This window comes from Pantherophis guttatus, chromosome 2 (genome assembly GCF_059756535.1).
Source record: "Pantherophis guttatus breed Tessera chromosome 2, ASM5975653v1, whole genome shotgun sequence".
Classification (NCBI taxonomy): domain Eukaryota; kingdom Metazoa; phylum Chordata; class Lepidosauria; order Squamata; family Colubridae; genus Pantherophis; species Pantherophis guttatus.
The window spans coordinates 152831138-152852096 of record NC_142064.1 but is presented as its reverse complement, the minus strand read 5'-3'; the positions used below and the strand labels follow the sequence as shown (position 1 = coordinate 152852096).

Here is a 20959-nt window from a genome sequence, read left to right as displayed (position 1 = left end):
TTAGGAATTGCAGAGGATATCAAAATGGGGAATAATAGCACACTTTGAAGTTTGATGCCTTTATTAAATAGGGACTAGATTTTTAACTCTGTATTGAGTGTTGTGTTAGTTTCACATGAGACTATCATACACTTAATCTGTTTTGTGTATTATGGTAAGACATAGTGCAATTTTTTTGTGCTTTTCAATGCAGCTGTTGTCTGCAAGCTATGTTTTACAGCTTAGCATGTTGCACGAAGCCAGCAAATTAACATTTAAATAAACTATGATTCAACGTCAAATGTGAAATTAGTATATTGCTGCTTTATATGGTATCATTTCTGACCACTTGTAATCTTACATTTGCAGAGACGAGTCCTGGATGGGAGTCTAGGCTTTGCTGCAGGGGTATGTAATAATTTGATTTAATTTATAAATTAAAGTTTCTTAAGTTTGTTTTGACTTATCTGACCTCCTCATTGTCAATGGTGTTTTATCTGTTGGCATTAGGACTTCTAGCTGAAGTTCCATGAAGAATCACCTGTTCTGATTAGAGTCGGTGGTATCATGCCGCTTATCAACACTCCTTTGTGGTCTTCTCCCTTGCCCCATAATTGGGTAGAGCCAAAGGTTAGGCCCTGCTAGCATTTGTGGGTTGTCAGAAGAATAAAGGGCAAATGGGTGCTTATAACTTACAAATAACACAAATTTAATTCCTTCAAACTTTTGAAGCTAGTTCCTCCTAAAAGGCTCAGGTTCTCCTCCCTCTTGTTATGGGTTCTTTGATATGCTGTCAGAATTGTGAGGTAGTCCAGACATGAAGCACACCCATATTAACTAATTCTACTTTATTGTATTGTTAATAGAATTTTGTAAGTCTGAAAGTACATTTCTCCCCCTTCACCTTTACAGCCCAAGAAACTAAGGAGGGTCACTTCTGAGACATTTGCCATGCCCACATCCCTGCTGTGGGTTAAGTTGTCTTTTATCCAACTGTTGTGGCTCTCTCCCTGATCTCCCAAGGTGATTCCCACATACCATTACACCTGTCATCCAAACCCCAGCATTTCCTATTAGCCAACATTAATCCTTGCCCTGGAGACAGATGGGACATGTGTCAGCATCCAGATGCTATGGATACCAGGAAAATGCTACCTGTAAAATGGAAATGATTTCTGAGATAAAAGTTATTTTATTTGTATTTTTATTGTGTCTCTCTGACATTTTCAAAAGTAGAGTTTGATTTTTAATCTCTATATGCATTATCAAAGTCACCAGTTCGTATTCCATATGATGTGACATTTGGGGGCATTATAGGGATGGAATGTGGATTGGGGGTAAAGTTTCTCTATTTTCCCCAAAAAATTGCAAAATTTATAGGAAAAAGTGGAAAAATGAGAAACAGTTTTTAAATGTAAATTTTATGTTCTGCCTTTAAAACAAGAATATATAATTGAAGCAGAACATAAGAAGATCAGGGAATCTGCAATTCAAAACAGAATGTTGCATCTCTTTCTTCTAGATTTATGAAATGTAGGACTATATGCTCTATATTTTATTAAGTAATATTTGTATATCTAGCCAGTTCCAGAAATGGAACTGCAGGGTGCTACATCTTGAGATATTTCATTTTTTAATGTGGGAAAGAAAGGAATAAAATATTAGTGGCAGAAGAGGGAATGACATTGCTGTTAACAACTTAATCACATTTCTAGATTTAGATGTATGCTGGTGGGTGACAGGTACATGCCATCGTTTTTATAGACTAATGAGTTATTTTGTTTATGTAAAATTTATATCTCACACTTATACTTAATATTTATTATCCCATTGATATATCTTTAGAGCTATAAAAATACACATGTGACTTGGAAGCAAGTATTTCATGTTAATTCCTGAACTGTATTGGTGCATTTGCAAATTGCTCATTATTTACCCACAGCATTTGTAATCCACTTCAGTCCCAAAGGGCTTCGACGAGCACAAAATATCTTAGAGTTAAAAAATAAACTCCAAAACACCCGCTCTGTAATTTAGATAAGTTGGGTGGTAAAAACTGTGGTTATTACTCTTTGGGCCATACAAAATTGGCTGTGCTAGAGGTAAGATAATGCTTGAAATATGTGCTAGGACAAAATTAGGGTTACTTGGTGATCGCAAATAAATAAATAAATAGAGAATGTTGGAATTCCAGATAAGTTTTACAAAAGTGGAAGTTGGGTGTGCGTGCGTGTGTGTGCGTGTCAGACAAAAAGAGAATGGTATTATAATAAAATCCTGACATTTATAGAATTGTAGTCTCAAGAGAAAACAATGGAGGATGATATGGATATTCACATTTGACTGCACTTCCTGCTGTAATAATTGGAGGTAGAACTGGGCTCATGGCATGAAGAAAAATAGCCCTTGCTAGATGGATTTAATTGTCATCAGTGTATAGGAAACTGGTTATCTACAGTTTCACTCATTTAAAAAATAGAAAATGTTCTGTGAAACTCTGTTTAATGTTACAAATGACAGTTGGGCATGTTTGATGTATTTCAGTTGTGTTGCTTAATGTATTTGAAAACACAAGGAATGTTACCAAGCTGCCAGTTCAGGTAATTGTTTGGGAAATATATTAATTTCTCATCCAATATTTTTCAGCCAATAGTTTAGTGCCACCCAAATGCTCTATGAACAGCTAGGTGGAGCCGATTGTAGTACAGAAGTTGACCATCTGGGAGTGAGTCAACAAAACATATTTCCAGACTGTTCTCTTTATTCGGTTTTTATTTTCTCTCTTCTTGAAATGTGTGTCTTTCTTCAAGCATATTCCAGCAATAGGAAAGTACAGGTGGTCCTAAGTATAGTTGCTTAACATTTTTCCCATTTTTTCCTCAAGACCTTTATTAAGTGCCTATATTTCATTACGCGCAGGTAGTCCTTAACTTACAACCACAATTGAGCCCAAAATGTCTATTAAGTGAGACAGTTAACTGAATTTTGTCCCATTTTACGACCTTTCTTGCCATAGTTGTTAAGTGAATCACCATAGTTGTTAAGTTAGTAAAACGGGGTTGTTAAGTGAATCTGGCTTCCACATTGCCTTTGCTTATCAGAAGGACCCTGGAACATTGCAACCATCATAAATATGAATCAGTTTCCAAGCATCTGAATTTTGATCACGTGACCATGGGGATGCTGCAATGGTTGTGTGAATAAGTCACTTTTTTCAATGCTGTTGTAACTTCAGTCACTAAATGAACTGTTGTAAGTCGAGGACTACCTGTATTGTGATTCTAAGTATTGCAAAAAAAATTTGCAATTAAAAGCAAGAAGCTAAATATATAACTAATATAAATAATAAATATCAAAATTAGAATCTGGTTGCTATTATTTAGTCTTCTCTAGAGATGAAATGCTATTCCTGAAAGGTAGGAATTTACCTTTGTGGATACAGACATTGACAAAGAGAAGCAATTGTCAAAACAGTCGTTGGGCTCATTAAATCTAAGTGCAAAGAGGAAAACGAATCTGAATCAATACCAGCAAAAAAAGGGTAGTTTTGTGAATCCTGCTTGTGTTACTCCTTTCTTGTGTTTATTTGCTTTGCTGAATAGATAGTAGATGTTCTTTGGTGTATCACTAGGCCCTGGATAACATCCTTGAATGCCTTTAGAAAGGAGTAATGATTAGAAAGTTGTCCCTTGTTTCTTCGCACCATTACATTTGGTTAGTAGATGGCATCTTTCCTTGTTCTTCTCATGGCAGATGCTTTGGGAAAGCATCTTTTCAAGTTCCTTTCAAACCTTTGGAGGCTGCTAACTGATGAACCAGACAAGAATATGGATTCTAAGCCAAGGGCATCTGTGTGTATTCCTTGCTCAGATATGCCTAACTAATCTTTTTTGTCATTTTGTGTAATGGTGTGAAAGACTATTAGCTTAAATATTGCAAATGTGTAGTCTTTTCGACAGGACTCTGTGTGTTTGCTTCAAGAGAACATTCACGGAAATGCCAGGGAAGTTTGCAGCTGGGAGCTTTAAAACTTGATAATTGTGGCAGGAAGCAACTTCTTTTAAATTCTTGATAATGGTTGATTCAATTGACAAATCACTTGCAAAGATAGGCGGTCATACACATTAAATGAATGAATGAGTATTCCTGATTGGAGAAATGGTGTGGAAGTGAAGGATTTCACGTCAAGAAACACCCTTGAGTCCTCAATCTTTTTTTTCAACTGAGCACACTGTGAATTTTGAGCGCTTCCACAAAGGGAGGGGCTGTTTCATCCCCAAATGGCTGTCATGACCAAATGTAATATAATAAGCCAAGTGGGACATTAATCCACAAGGACATTAAGGGCAGAATATCCCATGTTGGGAATCCTATATTTCAGGCATTACAGAATTGTGAGAAAATGTCCTTCTCAACTAAGAAAATGTCGATATCCATGTATCTTCCAATTGTGTTGGATGCTATTATCCCCTGCAAATCTTTCACCTGCAGCGTAGTGGAAAGGCTACTGCAGAAGAATGAGGTGAAATAAACTTGGCATTTCTGGTACTGGTGTTACTTTTTGGAGAGGGGGTGAGGAGGGGGGGCAGATCATATATATGGTGCTTCTTATCTGTGACATATCTCCATTCTCCATGTGATTTTTATCAAAGTAGCAGGGGATGGCATTGCAGAAAACACCGCCCACTCCAAAACAACTAATGACTTGTATTTCTCAGTTCTCTGACATGTACACGGGCAATATTGTTGTTTCTCTGCCTTGCCTTCTAAACACATTGTTCAGCACCATGTACACATTTTAAAAGTTAAACTGTTTTATTGTATTCACACATATTTTTTAACATTTGCAGGGGATAAATCTTGAATAACATCTCATGAAAATTATAGTAAATATACTCATGTTTTATTGAGAGCTAGTTTAGTGTAGTGGCTAGGTGCTAGCTAGGCTAAAGACTGAAGAACTCTGCATTCTTGGCATGAAACCCAGCTAGGTATCAGATAAGATCAATTAAGAGTAAATCAAACCTCATGGGATGCTAGAGTCTTATCTCTGAAACTAAAGAGCTGAAGCAAGAGGTGATCTAACACCTGAGAGTTTAGTCACTGCAGCATTCTGGCAAGGTATGAAAAGCCTCCTTATGGTGCTTTCTTTTCTCAAAATCTGTTTAAGGCAGGTATTTTCTTATGGAATTGTCTTTGCTCTGATGGTTTGTCATCACATTGGGAAGAAGGAGCCCAAGATCCAATTCTGGAAGAGATTCCTTAATTTAATTCTTAAGAGAATTCTTAAGTTCTTCAGTTGAAATGTTTTTCTCTTGCTGCATATATTACGGCATATATTTTTCATTTTTATGACATTAACTTTCTGACAACATATTTAAAATGGATGACTGGTGATGTAATTGCTTTCTGACCATGAGGGAAGTAGGAAGGAGGAAATTAAAAATGATTTAATAAAAGTGCTATTTTTTTTTAATGAACATTCATTATTTCAAGGAAATTCGGCATACTTCAACAGTTAAACTATTTCATATCATCTGATTTATTTTAGTTGGTTTTTCTAAGTTTTTCACTGAATGTAAGAACTTTCATTTTACTGGCTTCCTTTTTTCATATATCAAAAGAATACTATTTAGAAGCAAGAACTGGAAATTATATGCTGCCAGGTTTGACAAACAGTCATAGTTTAAAAATGTGTTCTTGTTTTGTTTGTTTTGGCAGCTGTGATAATCATTGAAGCAATGGTGACATTGCTGAGAAATGCATGAAAATAATGGAATCAAAACCAACGCAAAAGTGAATTCTGAACTATGCATTCAGAGTGTAACTCTTTTCATGAACCTAAAATAAATATCTTGCCAATCTTAAAACATAAATTAACTCTGAATTTAACAATTTAACTTAGAATGGTCATTTTTCTTAAAGTATCCTCTATTTTCAATTATATCAGGCATCAGCATTGTTGCTTTTAAAGTTAAAATGGTATTCAGAGAGATATCAACAGAGAGGCATCAACAAATTTAAAAAAGAAGTAAAAACCTTTTAAGAGAAATCAGAGATTTGGAAAGACCAGGTTAACTTATTTATTTATTTATTGAATTTGTATAGCTGCTTATATAGCATTCTAGGGACACAGTGGCTCAGTGGCTAAGACACTGAGCTTGTTGATTGAAAGGTTGGCAGTTCAGCGGCACGAATCCCTAGTGCCACGTAACGGGGTGAGCTCCAGCTTCTGCCAATTTAGCAGTTCAAAAGCTCGTAAAAAAATGCAAGTAGAAAAATAGGAACCACCTTTGGTGGGAAGGTAACGGTCTTCCATGCGCCTGTGGCATTTTGTCATGCTGGCCACATGACCACGGAGACGTCTTCAGACAGTGCTGGCTCTTCAGCTTTGAAATGGAGATGAGCACCACCCCCTAGAGTCGGGAACGACTAGCACATAGGTGTGAGGGGAACCTTTACCTTTATATAGCATTCTAGCTTATGATTCCAGGTGGCTCACAATACAAAACATTAAAAACAGAAACAATGAAAACATCATTGTAACAAAGCTGAGGCCCTTAAAATGATAATCTAATCAAAGCATACATGGTGGATTCTATTAAGAACTTGGCTCCAGTGTCTGAGGAAAAGGCCAGGATTTCAAAGCTTTCTGGAAGACTAATAACGTTGGGGCTGTTTAGCTCTTTTATGCTGTTTTATAGAGCAGACACCATAACATAATGATGATTGAATGGCTACAGAAGTCACATAATTATGATTAATGTATCTACAACTGCTCCAGAAGGAGGACTAGAGCTGAAACCATATTCTGATGCTTGGTTTTTAAGGAAATTTTTGTATTTGACGGTGGTGAGTCTTTATCTAGCAATTGCACACACAGTCTTCTTAAAGGCAAAAGGAAGTCTTTTTCATGAGACTCACTCCCATACATGGGAAGCATGGGAGACAGAACTCCCAGAGTACGAATTATTTCTTTTGGAAAAGTTTGCAAGCCCCCTTCCCCCAGACTCCACCATAATCTTTTGGGGGTTCAAAATTAAAATGCAAGTTAAAAGAATATACAAGTACAATTATGGAGATCATAGTTAACAAAACGAGAGCAACAATCATAGCCAAAAAGGCTGATTTTAGGGTAAAGGGTAAGGAGTGGGTATATGAATCAGACTGGGACCCATTCACTCTTTTCACTTAAAATTGCTACAAGGAAGCTAGTTCTAAGCCCGCTGGGATGTAGTAGCTGCAGGAGAGCTTAGAAAAAGTAAAGGGACATTACCAAAAGAAAAGAGACTGGAGGCATCCTGAAAGTTTATTCTCTGCTGATGAGTTGTGCATTTGAAAGAGAAAAAATAAGAATTGGAAAGAGGAGATGAGAGAGAAGGAATGATAAATTAGAAGAGTAAAACCTTCTCTCTGTACAGTCCTTCTAATCAAGGGAGTGTACTTCCCTTTTATACAGTTCTTCTAATAAAGGGCATGCCATGTACTAACCCAATTTTGCAGCTCAGCTCAAAGTACCAAAGAAATATGAATTCAGTAGCGAGCTAGCTAGCTTTCTCTCTCTCCCCACTTCCTCCCTCCCTCCCTCCCTCCTTCTCTCCTCTGTCTGTCTCTCTCTCAAAACCCCACACTTCTAAGTGCTGCATTAACATTGTAGGCAAAAAACTGAAAACCACAGTTCCGTCATTCAATGCAGTCTTTAGTTCCTCCACAATGTTAAGATTGGTCCATGGCTACTGGGAAATTGCCAATTCCTTTTCTGAAGGCTTGGGAATTCCAGAGCCTTTCATTCCAGTTATACATAACCACAAATAATGCATAGAAAAGAAACTTTGGCAAAATCTGGGATGCCTTGCTTGTCAAATTGCTCTTTTACATTCCTTATCCTCACTTTTGGGCAGCAGTCTTTTGTTCAGGTTTTGCAACTTTATTCTCAAAAGAGGAAGATGAGGCAAAACAATGATGGAGATGGGCTTTGGCAAAGGGATAAGGCTACTTCAGGAGTCTGTGGGCTGGATGGACCAATCTTGGATTGACAAGTTTCCCCATTCTTGCTCTTAGAAATCCAGGTACAGCATCAAATTATATTTTAGGGTTGGTGTATGCATTTATTTAGCCACTGTGGGAGCACATGGATTGATCCAGCATAGGCTTTTTGCCTTCTTTACTAGCCTAGGCAAGTTATTAATCTAGAAGCTAAAAGTAACATTAATGGTACGGAGTTTGGAGTATAACTAACTTTGATTTACAGTGTTTGGCCCCTGTTTGCAGTACAGCCACCTGGGTCCTTCCACAGATGAAGTATTGCTGCTTTCACTTGGTTTGTGTCTTGTGATTCTAGGGCAGTGAGGGCAAACCTTTTGGGCTCAGTGTGTCAAAAATTAAGAAAATGCCTCATATGACTCTGCCAGCATGTCAGCCCGCCCCTCCTTCCCCGAACAAAAGAGAAATAATTCTCTATCTCCCCATGAAAGATAAATATTTCTAAAGACAATAAAAACAGAATTACAATCCAAAGTTAGAGTTAAAAGATGGGAAAGGAGGGAGCAGTATGCATGGGGGGTGGGAGGGAGAACTGGGATTTTTACTTTATTACCTACTTTTTTCTTGAAAAACAATTTTTCAATATTATATAATGCTGTGCATTGTCTTTGGAAACAAATGTTTTTCATAGCTGTCTTTTGTAAAATGAGAGTTTGACACAAGCATGATTACTGAAGATCTAGGTCCAAGGCAATATAATGGTCAAGTCTTAGAACAGAACCAGATAAACTCAGGTTTAAATCTCTGCTCACCCATAGAAGCTCATTGGATAACATGGAATTAGCTACTAATTCTCAGTCCATTTTATCTTATAAGATAGCTTTTGTGAGAAAAATCAGAGAGAGTACATTAGATTTCAAGAGAGTACATTAGATAACAGTTGCCAGTTTTTATCAGAAAATATTGAAAGGACTAGAAGGAGTTATACATAATATCTAACTCTTGACAAAAATGAATACTTTTACTTGGATCACTGCATATGCTTCTCCATGGTCTATGATCACAAGTAAATCTGTTAATGTGTCCCAGACTACTCACTACACAAATTACATTTGCTGACCTATTCCACAACGTCTCACATACTTTTTAGGAATTCTGCATTCCATAACAATAACTTTCCAACGAGAGCAGTAATGTTTAATGATATTATCTACATTGTTGTTTAAAAATTACACTTTTAGTTCCTAGTCTCCTTTTTATTTTCTTAGTATTCCAGAAATATTCTTGGAAATGAAGAGTGTAGTTGAGCCAGTGCTTTGCTATGTACCATGCTAGCACAGACTAAATTTTTTAGAATTCAGGAATCTTTTAAAAATGGAGTAGGTACCAGGGGGTGGGGATTAACAGGCATATTGATGCCTGGAGGCATCACATTTTGGTCCCATATATCACACAGGGTGCAAAAACAAAGATGTTTTGAATAGGTAATAGGATAAATGACCAACGATGGTAGTTGCTGTGACTATATTCTCAACATAATAGACCTAATTTAATATTGACGTTGAATTCTGCTAATTAATATTGATATCAACATTCTCCAAATCCAAATATGATTTGCAAATATGGTTGTGCAGTCTAATGAATTTAAAAGCCTTCATTAGGCAATATCAAGGCCACAACATTGGAAATTGATTTTGAAATTCTCCAGAATTCTGCATCAGAGGAGAGAATAATCAGACCTGAAAAACCTCACACTCAACTCATTCCTGCAACAGAAATGGTTGGGTTTGGTTCATCTTGCCAGTGTCATAAAGAAATAAATAGCAAACACATATTTGAAGACAGTACTAATTCCTTAAAAGTCTAGATCTAGTTCTTTAGGCTTTGACTAAAATTTGTTTTTGTATTGATCTAGTTGGCCTTTTCAATTCTAGAGACATTTAAATTTTCATGGAAGAGAATGCTGGAGGAAAAATCTGGTTTTCAGGTTTCTCAGACTTGTGTTGGGTTTTAAAAAAGCTCGCTGATTTATTTGGGATGAAGAGATAGGAATTCATTTTCAACCATTTGTATGCATGTAGCCTTGCATTGTATTGTAGGACTTTTATAGTAGCTTGATTTATTGCTCTTCCCACAGGGCTAACAGTGGGTGAGCATAAAGATACAAGAATAAGTAGTTCCTGAGGGACTGATGAGGTGAAGGAACCAGGTACTTCCAGTCTGTCTATTTTATAATAGTATTTAGGGACATTGTATATCTTATTTCCTATTCAGACCAATGTTTGGGAATCTCTAGCAGCATAATAAAGTTTCTGCCATTACTTGCTTCTACTTTGCCGGCTATTAAGCAAGTTTTAAAGGGCAACTTAGTCTTCATGACTGCCTTCCAAACTACATATTACATATGTAATCCTTTTACTGTAACCAATTTCAAGCTGCTGATACTCATTGCAAACTCTCATTAATTTAACTAGAAATAATACAATTACTTAATTTAATTTCAGTAGTACTTTCAAAAGAGAAAAAAAAAAAGTAGAATAGTGGTTCTCTTCTTCCACGCTGGAGGAGGGGAAGGGGGAGAGGATAATTTCTAAAGCTCTCTATTGTAGGGTGTTAAAGAACTCACCCCTCTTGTTTAAGCGTCTACATGAAGCCACATTGAGGGAGTTCCCCCAATGGCATGAGTTCAGGTATCATCAGTAGGTAATTTGCAATTGCATATCTAAGTGCTGGGCTAAATAAGAGAGGCTTCTAGATGCTGTCCTGGTATATGAACACTGTAAGGATCTGGATGGGGAGGAACATACCGTATTTTCCGGCGTATAAGACGACTTTTTAACCCAGGAAAATCATCTCAAAAATCGGGGGTCGTCTTATACGCCGGGTACCCGAATCTGAGTTGCTGGCGCTGACCGATGACACTTTGGGAGCGCCGGCAACATTGAGGGGAAGCTGTACTCCGAATTAGTTCCAACCTACAGGAGGTGCCAGGCAGTACGCGGCCCACGAGAAAGGAACGCGTCCCCACTCTACCCCGGAATTCGGGTCACCTTCCTTCCTTTCCCAGCAGTCCACGGTGAAAGCGGCGCCGCGGTCAACCTGGGCCAGCGCCTTGCACACCTGGCTCTGCATCTCCATTATGAGAAGCTCCATGCGACTTTGCATGTCTCCGCCCCAGTCGCGCAGCTCTCGCAATCCGCTCACCGGAGGAGCCATGAAGTGCTCGCACCGCCTTGCCAGATCTTCCTCGTCCTCCTTTTCCCACGGCTTTCCCGTTGTAATTGCTGCTGCTGCTGCGGTGCCAAGCCAGGAAAGTGCGCTGCGCATTCCCACCCTTCGCCTGCGAGCCCGGGCGCTGATCCGGATGGCTGCAGAAGGAACTGGGCACCGGCTGTCATGTCTTTTCTGCTGTGCGGGGTTCGGCACCTGGGCTCCCGGGGTTTAAGCCTCCGGGCTGGCCCGCGCTGCTCCAGGATGTTCGCTTCGGGCTCCTTGGAATCGCTGCTGGGCGGTTCTTCCCGTTGGGGCGATGGTGGGTGACAGCGATCGGCGCCGATCGCCCCACCATCGCCCCAACGGGAAGAACCGCCCGGCAGTCGATCGCTGCGCACTCCCACCCCTGGCCGGTTCCTTCTGCAGCCGTCCGGATCGGCGCCAAGCCAGGAAAGTGCGCTGCGCACTCCCACCCTTCGCCTGCGAGCCCGGGCGCTGATCCGGATGGCTGCAGAAGGAACTGGGCACCGGCGCAGCGCACTTTCCTGGCTTGGCGCCGATCCGGACGGCTGCAGAAGGAACCGGCCAGGGGTGGGAGTGCGCAGCGATCGACTGCCGGGCAGTTCTTCCCGTTGGGGCGATGGTGGGTGGCAGCGATCGGCTGATCGCCCCACCATCGCCCCAACGGGAAGAACCGCCCGGCAGTCGATCGCTGCGCACTCCCACCCTTGGCCGGTTCCTTCTGCAGCCGTCCAGATCGGCGCCAAGCCAGGAAAGTGCGCTGCGCACTCCCACCCTTCGTCTGCGAGCCCGGGCGCCGATCCGGACGGCTGCAGAAGGAACCGGCCAGGGGTGGGAGTGCGCAGCGATCGACTGCCGGGCGGTTCTTCCCGTTGGGGCGATGGTGGGGCGATCGGCGCCGATCGCTGTCACCCACCATCGCCCCAACGGGAAGAACCGCCCAGCAGCGATTCCAAGGAGCCCGAAGCGAACATCCTGGAGCAGCGCGGGCCAGCCCGGAGGCTTAAACCCCGGGAGCCCAGGTGCCGAACCCCGCACAGCAGAAAAGACATGACAGCCGGTGCCCAGTTCCTTCTGCAGCCATCCGGATCAGCGCCCGGGCTCGCAGGCGAAGGGTGGGAATGCGCAGCGCACTTTCCTGGCTTGGCGCCGCAGCAGCAGCAGCAATTACAACGGGAAAGCCGTGGGAAAAGGAGGACGAGGAAGATCTGGCAAGGTGGTGCGAGCACTTCATGGCTCCTCCGCTGAGCGGATTGCGAGAGCTGCGCGACTGGGGCGGAGACATGCAAAGTCGCATGGAGCTTCTCATAATGGAGACGCAGAGCCAGGTGTGCAAGGCGCTGGCCCAGGTCAACCGCTGCGCCGCTTTCACCGTGGACCTCCTTGGAATCGCCTTGGAATGCTGGAACCAGCTGGTTGCTGCGCGGAGCTTCCCCCAGGCATCCAGGGGGATATTACCGACGCTCTGACTTCCCCAGACCGGTGGGGCTCGCCATCAGTGGGGGTCAGCTGGGGAAGTCGGAGCGTCGGTAATATCCCCCTAGATGCCTGGGAGAAACTCCGCTCAGCAACCAGCTGGTTCCAGCATTCAGCAGCATGCAGCCTTGACTAGATCGGCACAGCTTCCTGTCAATGTTGTCGGCGCTTCCGTAGCATCATCAGTCAGTGCCAGCAACTCAGGTTCATGACAAGGCTGCATGGGTGAAGGAAAAAAACCTGGTACAAAATAGCCCTCTTGCCACTACACGTAGCGTAGCCCATTACCTTTCTCTACAGTACAGCAACAATACATACAGTACAGCAACAGTACATACAGTATAGTATACAAATATAACAGTCAAGACCCCATCATGGCTCCACCAGCAAGAAGAAAGAAATATGAAGCCGGTTTTAAACTTAAAGTTGTAAACTTTGCCATGGAACATAATAACTGTGCTGCTGCAAGACAATATGGAGTAACAGAAAAGATGGTTCGGGACTGGAAAGCAAATGTAAAAGCATTAAAGAGTATGCCAAGGGGTAAGTGTGCATTAAGAAGAGGCACCCCACATTGGCCAGAACTCGAAAAACATGTAGCAGACATGGTGAATGAGCATCGCCAAAACGGTTATGTAGTGACACGAAATAAAATACGTTTGTTTGCACTTCAGTGGGCCAAATCTAACCCAGATCACAGCAACAGATTTAAGGCCACTGTATCCTGGTGTACTAGATTCTTGGAAAGGCATAATTTGGTTCTGAGGCAAAAGACAAAAATTGCACAAAAATTACCTGCAGATCTTGATGCCAAAGTAAATAGTTTCCACCGATACGTAATAAAACAGCGCAAGAAACATGGCTATGCGTTAAGTAGTATCGGAAATATGGATGAAACTCCAATGAATTTTGATATGATTGGAAATAAAACTGTCCATCCAAAAGGTGAAAAAACAATTTTAATTAAAACAACAGGACATGAGAAGTCCAGTTTTACAGTGGTACTAGCATGCACAGCTGATGGCTCCAAACTGAGACCAATGATTATTTTTAAAAGAAAAACAATGCCGAAACTAAAGTTCCCTGTTGGTTGTTTTGTACATGTGAATGAAAAAGGCTGGATGGATGAAGAAGGGGTAAAGCTATGGCTTGATAATATATGGAGCAGGCGACCAGGTGGACTTATTCAAAAACGTAGTCTACTGGTGTGGGATATGTTCAGGGCTCATTTAACTCCCAGCACCAAGCAAAGGCTTGCAAGAAGAAACACAGATGCGGCAGTTATTCCTGCAGGATTGACATCGTTGGTACAGCCACTGGATGTGTGCCTAAACAAGCCATTTAAAGATCGCATTCGAGAACAGTGGAATGAGTGGATGGTTAGCGGTGAAAAGTCATTCACAAAAGGAGGAAACATGCATGCTCCACAGTTGGATGTTTTGTGCAAGTTTGTCATAAAAGCTTGGAATGATATTGATGCAGAAACAGTAATCAAGTCTTTCAAGAAGTGTGGCATATCAAATTCATTAGATGGTATGGAGGACGACTACTTGTGGCAAGATGATGAGGAAGCCGAAGCTGAGACCACACCATCTGATACAGAATTAGATCCATATGATGACTGCCTTACAAATGTATCACAAGATGTCCTTGATGTACCGAACAGGAGGATTTTGAAGGCTTTTAAAGGGAAACTGTCACGCCAGCAAAACCTGTAAAAATAGCTTGCAGTTATGATGGGCGTTACTGACTCGCCAGGGACTTGCCCGGCACTGGCTCTCTATTGTTTGTTATCTTCCTCCTATCATAATCAGTTCCAGTTTGGTTGACAGCTTAGAAAACAAACAGCATGGCAGCTCCCATGTGTTTATTGTCTTATCCTTCCTTTCAGCTTTAGAGTGAATTAGGAAAAGTTTAATCCAATTGCACTGTTTTATGTTGACATGTTTGATGACAAACAGCCTTATGTTTATAAGTGACAGTTTTCCTGCTAAGTACCTGCGTGTCATAAGCATTTGAATTAAAATTACCATATTGAAATCAAATCTGATATTTTTTAATTTTTATTTGGTGTGCGTTGGAAGAGGGGTCGTCTTATACGGCGAGTATAGCCCAAACCCTATATTTTAACAGGAAAAGTAGGGGGTCGTCTTATACGCCCAGTCGTCTTATACACCGGAAAATACGGTATTCTACCTTAGCAAGATGAAATGACTATGGAGTTGGAACTTAACTGAAGACAGTGATATAATCACATTTATTTCTTGACTGGGTCACAAAAAGAAGATGTAAGTACATACCGTGTTTCCCCGAAAATAAGACCCTGTCTTTTTTTTTTTTTAACCCTGAAATAAGCGCTTGGCCTTATTGCCATGCGCTCAAAAGCCCGATTGGGCTTATTATCAGGGGATGTCTTATTTTGGGGGAAACAGGGTAGCACAGTACGCACGAATTCTAGAGTCATCTTAGAATCATGTCATGTTTGGATAACATTTTGCCAAAGTTTGACAAAACAGAAGAAAAGATGCATTCTGGGGCTTGAGCATCACAAAGAGTGGTAGTGACTACATTTAATTAGCAGCAGGAGCACCAGTATTTACATCCCTTTGAAGCACTTAAACTTCTTATGGCATTCAGGATAACGTTAGACAAGTATCACTGTAAATGTTGGGTAATTTTTAAGGGTTTTGCCCTTTACTGAGCACTTCCTCTCAGCACTAGGTATTTTTGGACTACTCGGGAAGAACATCTGACTATTAGTTGCTGCACAACAGAACACTGATAATATGGCTCAGTTGTTTTTCAGTAAGAAGTACAAAAGTTCCAAAATCATTTTGGTAGTTGCAACACATGGCTTGGAATGGGCTCATTGCTACATTTGTGGGAATGCTTGCACCATCCTATCTTGTAGTACATGAAGTCTGAACTCTGTGATATATTTTACAAGCAACTCAATTAACAAATTATTACCTAATCCGTCAGTCAGTTCCTGGTCTGTTATATATTCCCTGTTTTTATATAAAAAACCCCTCTATCCCTTGATTTTTTTCCTTGATATTTATTTGCTCTGAATCTTTGCTTAATTCTTGTAGTTTTTATTATTACCCTGTGGGGTTTTTTTTGCTTATATTTCATTTTATTAGATTTCTATACCGCCCTACTCCCGAAGGACTCAGGGCGGTGCACAGCCAAACAATAAAAACACATACAATACAAAATTTAAAAAATAGAATAAAATCAAATTAAATAATTTTGGCCCCGACAAATTTAAAACCCCAAACTTTTAAAACCAATTTAAAATTGAATATATAAAATACTAAAAGATATTTAAAATTTTAAAAATCTTTTATAAAAGAGGGGGAAAATTAGGCCAGGCTGGCCTGGTGAAATAGTAAGGTCTTTAAGGCGCGGCAGAAGGTGCGCAGATCCGGGATCCTCCGTATCTCTGGGGGGAGCTCGTTCCAGATAGTAGGTGCCCCCACAGAGAAGGCTCTCCCCCTGGGGGCCGCCAGTCGGCATTGTTTGGCTGACGGCACCCGGAGGAGCCCCTCTCTATGGGAGCGTACCGGCCAGTGGGAGGCTATTGGTGGTAGTAGGCGGTCCCGCAAGTACCCGGGTCCTAAGCCATGGAGCGCTTTAAAGGTGGTAACCAGAACCTTGAAGCGCACCCGGAAGACCACTGGGAGCCAGTGCAGCTCGCGCAGGAGGGGTGTTACATGGGAACGCCATGTCGCTCCCATTACCACCCGTGCGGCCGCACTCTGCGCCAGTTGGAGCCTCCGGGTGCTCCTCAAGGGGAGCCCCATGTAGAGAGCGTTGCAATAGTCCAGGCAGGAGGTGACAAGGGCATGAGTGACCGTGCGTAACGAGTCCCAATCCAGAAAGGGACGCAACTGGCGAATCAGGCGAACCTGATGAAAAATCCTCCCGGTCACGGCTGTCAAGTGCTCTTCTAAAGACAGCCGTGAATCCAGGAGGACGCCCAAGTTGCGAGCCCTCTCTGTGGGGGAGTGCTTATATAAGCACTCAAGGTACATTACAATGAAAGAACAAAATATAAAGCCAATACAATTAAAGTAAAAGAAATAACATTCAAATCTAAATAATTAAAGCCTGATTAACTTAAGAACTTGTGAAGGAAGTACCAAATATTTTTGCTATGTTTGTAAATATTAGGAAAATCGGGCAAATGCCCCCACACAAGAAGAGCATTCTTTAGCTGAGAGCCACATACGACAAGGCCCTTTCCCACTTACCAGGTAGCTAAACTTCTGAGAGTTGAAACTGTGTAGCTTCATAGCAGAAGAGGTCTCTTTAAGCCTTCTAGCTTCTGGTCTCAATGTCTTATGCTGCCTCTATCCATGGCCATGCTTCTTCTTTCTCTAATCCTCCCCACTCCCTATTAGGGCTTTGCCTACCTGCTCTTGCTGCCTGTCAATCTAGGAAGATTTCCCTATCGGAAGATTCAGTTGTTCTCAACCCAACTTGTTTTATAGGAATGTTGTTAGGGTAATTTGAACGGGGACACCCCGTAAACACTCTTGAGCTTTCAGAAAGAAAGTGAAATGTAAATGTAAAAATAAATACACTTTTTGCAATACACGATGCATCAGTTTGCATTGTCACCTCTCCAGAAGGTCTCATTTTTAGAAAGTTCAAAAATGATGTGTTTTATGTTTAAATTGTTTTTGACATTTATGGAAGAGGACTCTCAATGTTAATAAATCAACCAGCAGAAAGAAAATGCAGAAAGTAGCAATGGCTTCGAGAAAACTGCAGCAGCCCATTTTTTCCTTCGTATCCAGCCTGCTTAGGTGGGAGCATGGAGGTATCAACTGCACAGAAGTAACAGTAGGAGATGATGATTTGGATTGTGCAAAGAATGGAATTTTTTTCTGCCCACGCAAGTGTTTCTCTATTAAGCTTGTGTCTTCCAGCAGAAGCAAAGTACCCCAGAATTAGGGTACAGTTCAGATCAGCATATTCTGTTGTGCCAAAGACTGCTACTGGAAGGCAACATCAATTCTCCTCCTGCATAGGAAGAATGGTATTGCTTGTATTCAGGCCAAGTGGGGACCTGAGGGGGGGATGGGACGTCATTAAGAGATCCAAATAGCTTGTCTAATTTATTTGAAATTGGTGGAAGGGAGGCTTGATGGAAGCTACATAGGCACCTTTGACATGCACATCATAGATAATTTTCTCTTCTTCACATAGAGTAAAATCATAAAAAGTTTTTTCAGGATCAAGAGTTTTCTTTTCATGCCAAAGGGAAATATAGAATCAGAAGATGAGTGAACTGCAGAAGCCTGGCTCTGTTGTTAATTAAATTCAATCCCCACTCCTATCTGCTGAGTGTTCCAGAGTTCAAAAACTTTTATTCCAGTTCATTACCAAAGAAGGCTCTGATGAAAAATATCACATGCCTTCTTTAATTCCCAGGAAGCTTTTGACCTGAATACAAGTTTTGTATTTGGCGATCACTTTAAGGCTGTAATGGAAAATGTTAATTATTTTTTTAAAAAACTGTGTAAAAGAATGGTGCCCCAAAGCTAATTTTTTAAAATGAGGATGGAGGATCACTTTTTGCAATTTGTTTTGCTTGTGTTGGCTAAATATATCCAAATCCACACAGGTAGCAGGTTTATTGCATGTCTTTTTAGTTATGATACCTGGTGATTTGGGATGGCTACTTTGAACATCTCAGTTCCTCTCCGTCTTGCAGAAATGACAAAGAGAATTAAACTAAGAATATGCTTTTTAAATTTTTTATTAGCTATTGACTGTCTCAGATGTGAGGAATTTGATCCATAATCTGACATCATTGTTTTTGAAGAACAACTTGGATGATAGCACACCAAATGCCATACTTTCTAACATTACTTGGAGAACTCTGTGTCTTATTCTGGGAACATTCCTCATGTGTCACAATGCTGTTTAAATGTTTCTTGTATTTCTAAGAGAAAGAATCAGACAAAAAAGGTTGTCTCACTATCAGCGAGGGTGAATTTTAAAATTCTCTTGCATGAATAGTTGAGATTATTCACAGAAAATCATATTTTTTGTTTTCAGGCAATTAGCAATATTAGACAATTTTTGATAGTTTTTAGACAATTAGTAATTAAACATAGCAGTGTGGAGGTCATGTGTCATGATACCATTACTAACTTTGTGGTAGATTAAAAGTTAACGTATTGTTCTTGCCAGGGAAATAGCTATATCATAGCTATTTGACATTAAGCAAATGTCAAATAGCTATGAAATTTTCAGAGTTAAATGGATGGTGAGGGAACAGTTGGCTGAATGTCAACCCCACTAGGTAGTGGAGACCAGGAAATTACCTCCAGAGGAAGGCTAAAACTACATTTATAATAATCAGCTATAGTAACAGTATAATATAATATAATATAATATAATATAATATAATATAATATAATATAATATAATATAATATAATATAATATAATATAATATTATAATATAATATAATATAATATAATATAATAATCATTGAGCAAGGAATAACATTAAAGAGGATATGGCTGAAGGATCTGACCCTTATACTACGGTACTTGGAAGACCCTGAATAGGTTGAGAGTTGGAGTGCCTATATGTAAATCCAATATGTTCAACTGGAGGCTTTTAGCGGATAACAATATGCTATGTGAATGTGGAGAGACACAGAGCCCAGCTCATCTGCTGGTATGTTGGCTACTACCAGAAACGTGTACTGATAATGGCTTATTTTCAGCGACAAAGCCAAGGTGGCTTCATTCTGGCAGTGTAAAGTTTGATCTAGATACGGAAGAAGAAGAACAATAACAAAATCTTGCAAGTATGATTGAGGTATATCCTCTCCCTTCTTGTATTTCTGTGAATTAGGGAGTTGTCTGTTTGAGGCCCTTCCAGATATTAATTGATTGTTGTGTATTTAAAACATGTTTCATTCCTTATCATTGTGGTAATAATGCTTGTATATCTCCACCAAGATGAACTTCAGCCGAATCAGTTGTTAAGATTCTGCACAGTTTGGTGAACCGGTAAATCCCACCAATGGCTGGCCCACCCCACCCAATCCTATCTCGCCTTGCCCGCCTTGGCCGGTGACCAGAGTCATGCTCGCACCCAGCTACTCTCTGGCTAGAGTCACAATCTCTTGCCCAGACCATGCAGTCCAGCTGATCTCTCTTGCCTAAATATTTAGAGATATAGGTCTGTATGTGCACACCCTCAATTCCTACCCTGAACTCTGGATTTTACACATATCCAACCAAAGGCCTGAACAAGATTAGAAGCAGAGAAATTAGACAATTTTGAAGTTTTTGAAAATCTAATAAACTGTTACATTTAGAGACAAACAAGGCACTTTAAGTTACTGTGCAGTGGAGGTAAAACAAGCTTGGCTTTTGATTAATTATGTCATTTCATGCCAAGAATTGGTAAGAACTGTATTTTCTGAAAAGAAGAGTAGGCGTCTGTGCCCACTTTATTCACTTTATTATAAGTGACAAACAAAAGAATAAACTTTACTTATTAGATGTACAAAAAAAAATCTGTTAAAATTTTTCAAACGTTTTGGCTTAAAATACAGATGAACAGAAAACTAGCTCTAGGACTATTTTTCAAGGTGTTAAAATATTTTTTTTAAACTCGGAGATGGAATAAAAGGTTGTCTTATTCGATCAGGATTAAAAGATAAAAATAGTTCATCTGATTGCCTTTACTGGATTTTAGCTGATAAATAACAATGGTGAAGCATTTAGATTCTGTTTTTACTTACTAGATAAACTATTTGTGTGTGTGTGGGGGCAAAGCGACACTGTTTTGTATTTAGTTAGGGTGATAAGTTATTAAGATTGTCTGTAATGGTTGGATGAAGGGAAGGGGGAAGGTACTTTTTTCACACTTTTTTCTTTTATATTTTTCTGTATTTTTTGTAGTTTGTATTGTTTTTATTATTTTCATTTATAATTCTTAATAAAAGTATTTTAAAAAAGAGAAATGTAATTGCAGGGATTAAAAAAATTCAGTAAGAAGTGAATATTTATTTACCCAAACAGCTAAACAGAAACAGCACAGGCTTGGAAAAAAACAGTGGGAGCGGGAATGGTTACAAACATTGACTTTGCTTGTGGGAAGCTGGCAGCGAGTTTTGAAAATCACAATCACATTTGCAAATAAAACTGGTATAAACATCATGGAAATGTCAATTCTATAGGAATAATATGTCCTGGATTATTTGTGCCTTCTTTAAATTAATGGATTTTTGGTATTTTGTTTAAAAAAT

General features: G+C 40.2%; 1 protein-coding gene across 2 annotated transcripts in view; it reads left to right on the top strand.

Moving 5' to 3' along the window:
• The window catches only part of SLC39A11 (solute carrier family 39 member 11), a 337353-nt gene that overhangs the window by 4571 nt on the left and 311823 nt on the right, over window positions 1–20959 (top strand). For both annotated transcript variants that reach the window (XM_034412722.3, XM_034412723.3), the window contains exon 3: window positions 349–387. In XM_034412722.3, the coding sequence (XP_034268613.2) occupies window positions 349–387 (39 nt within the window). The remainder of the gene's footprint in view (window positions 1–348; window positions 388–20959) is intronic.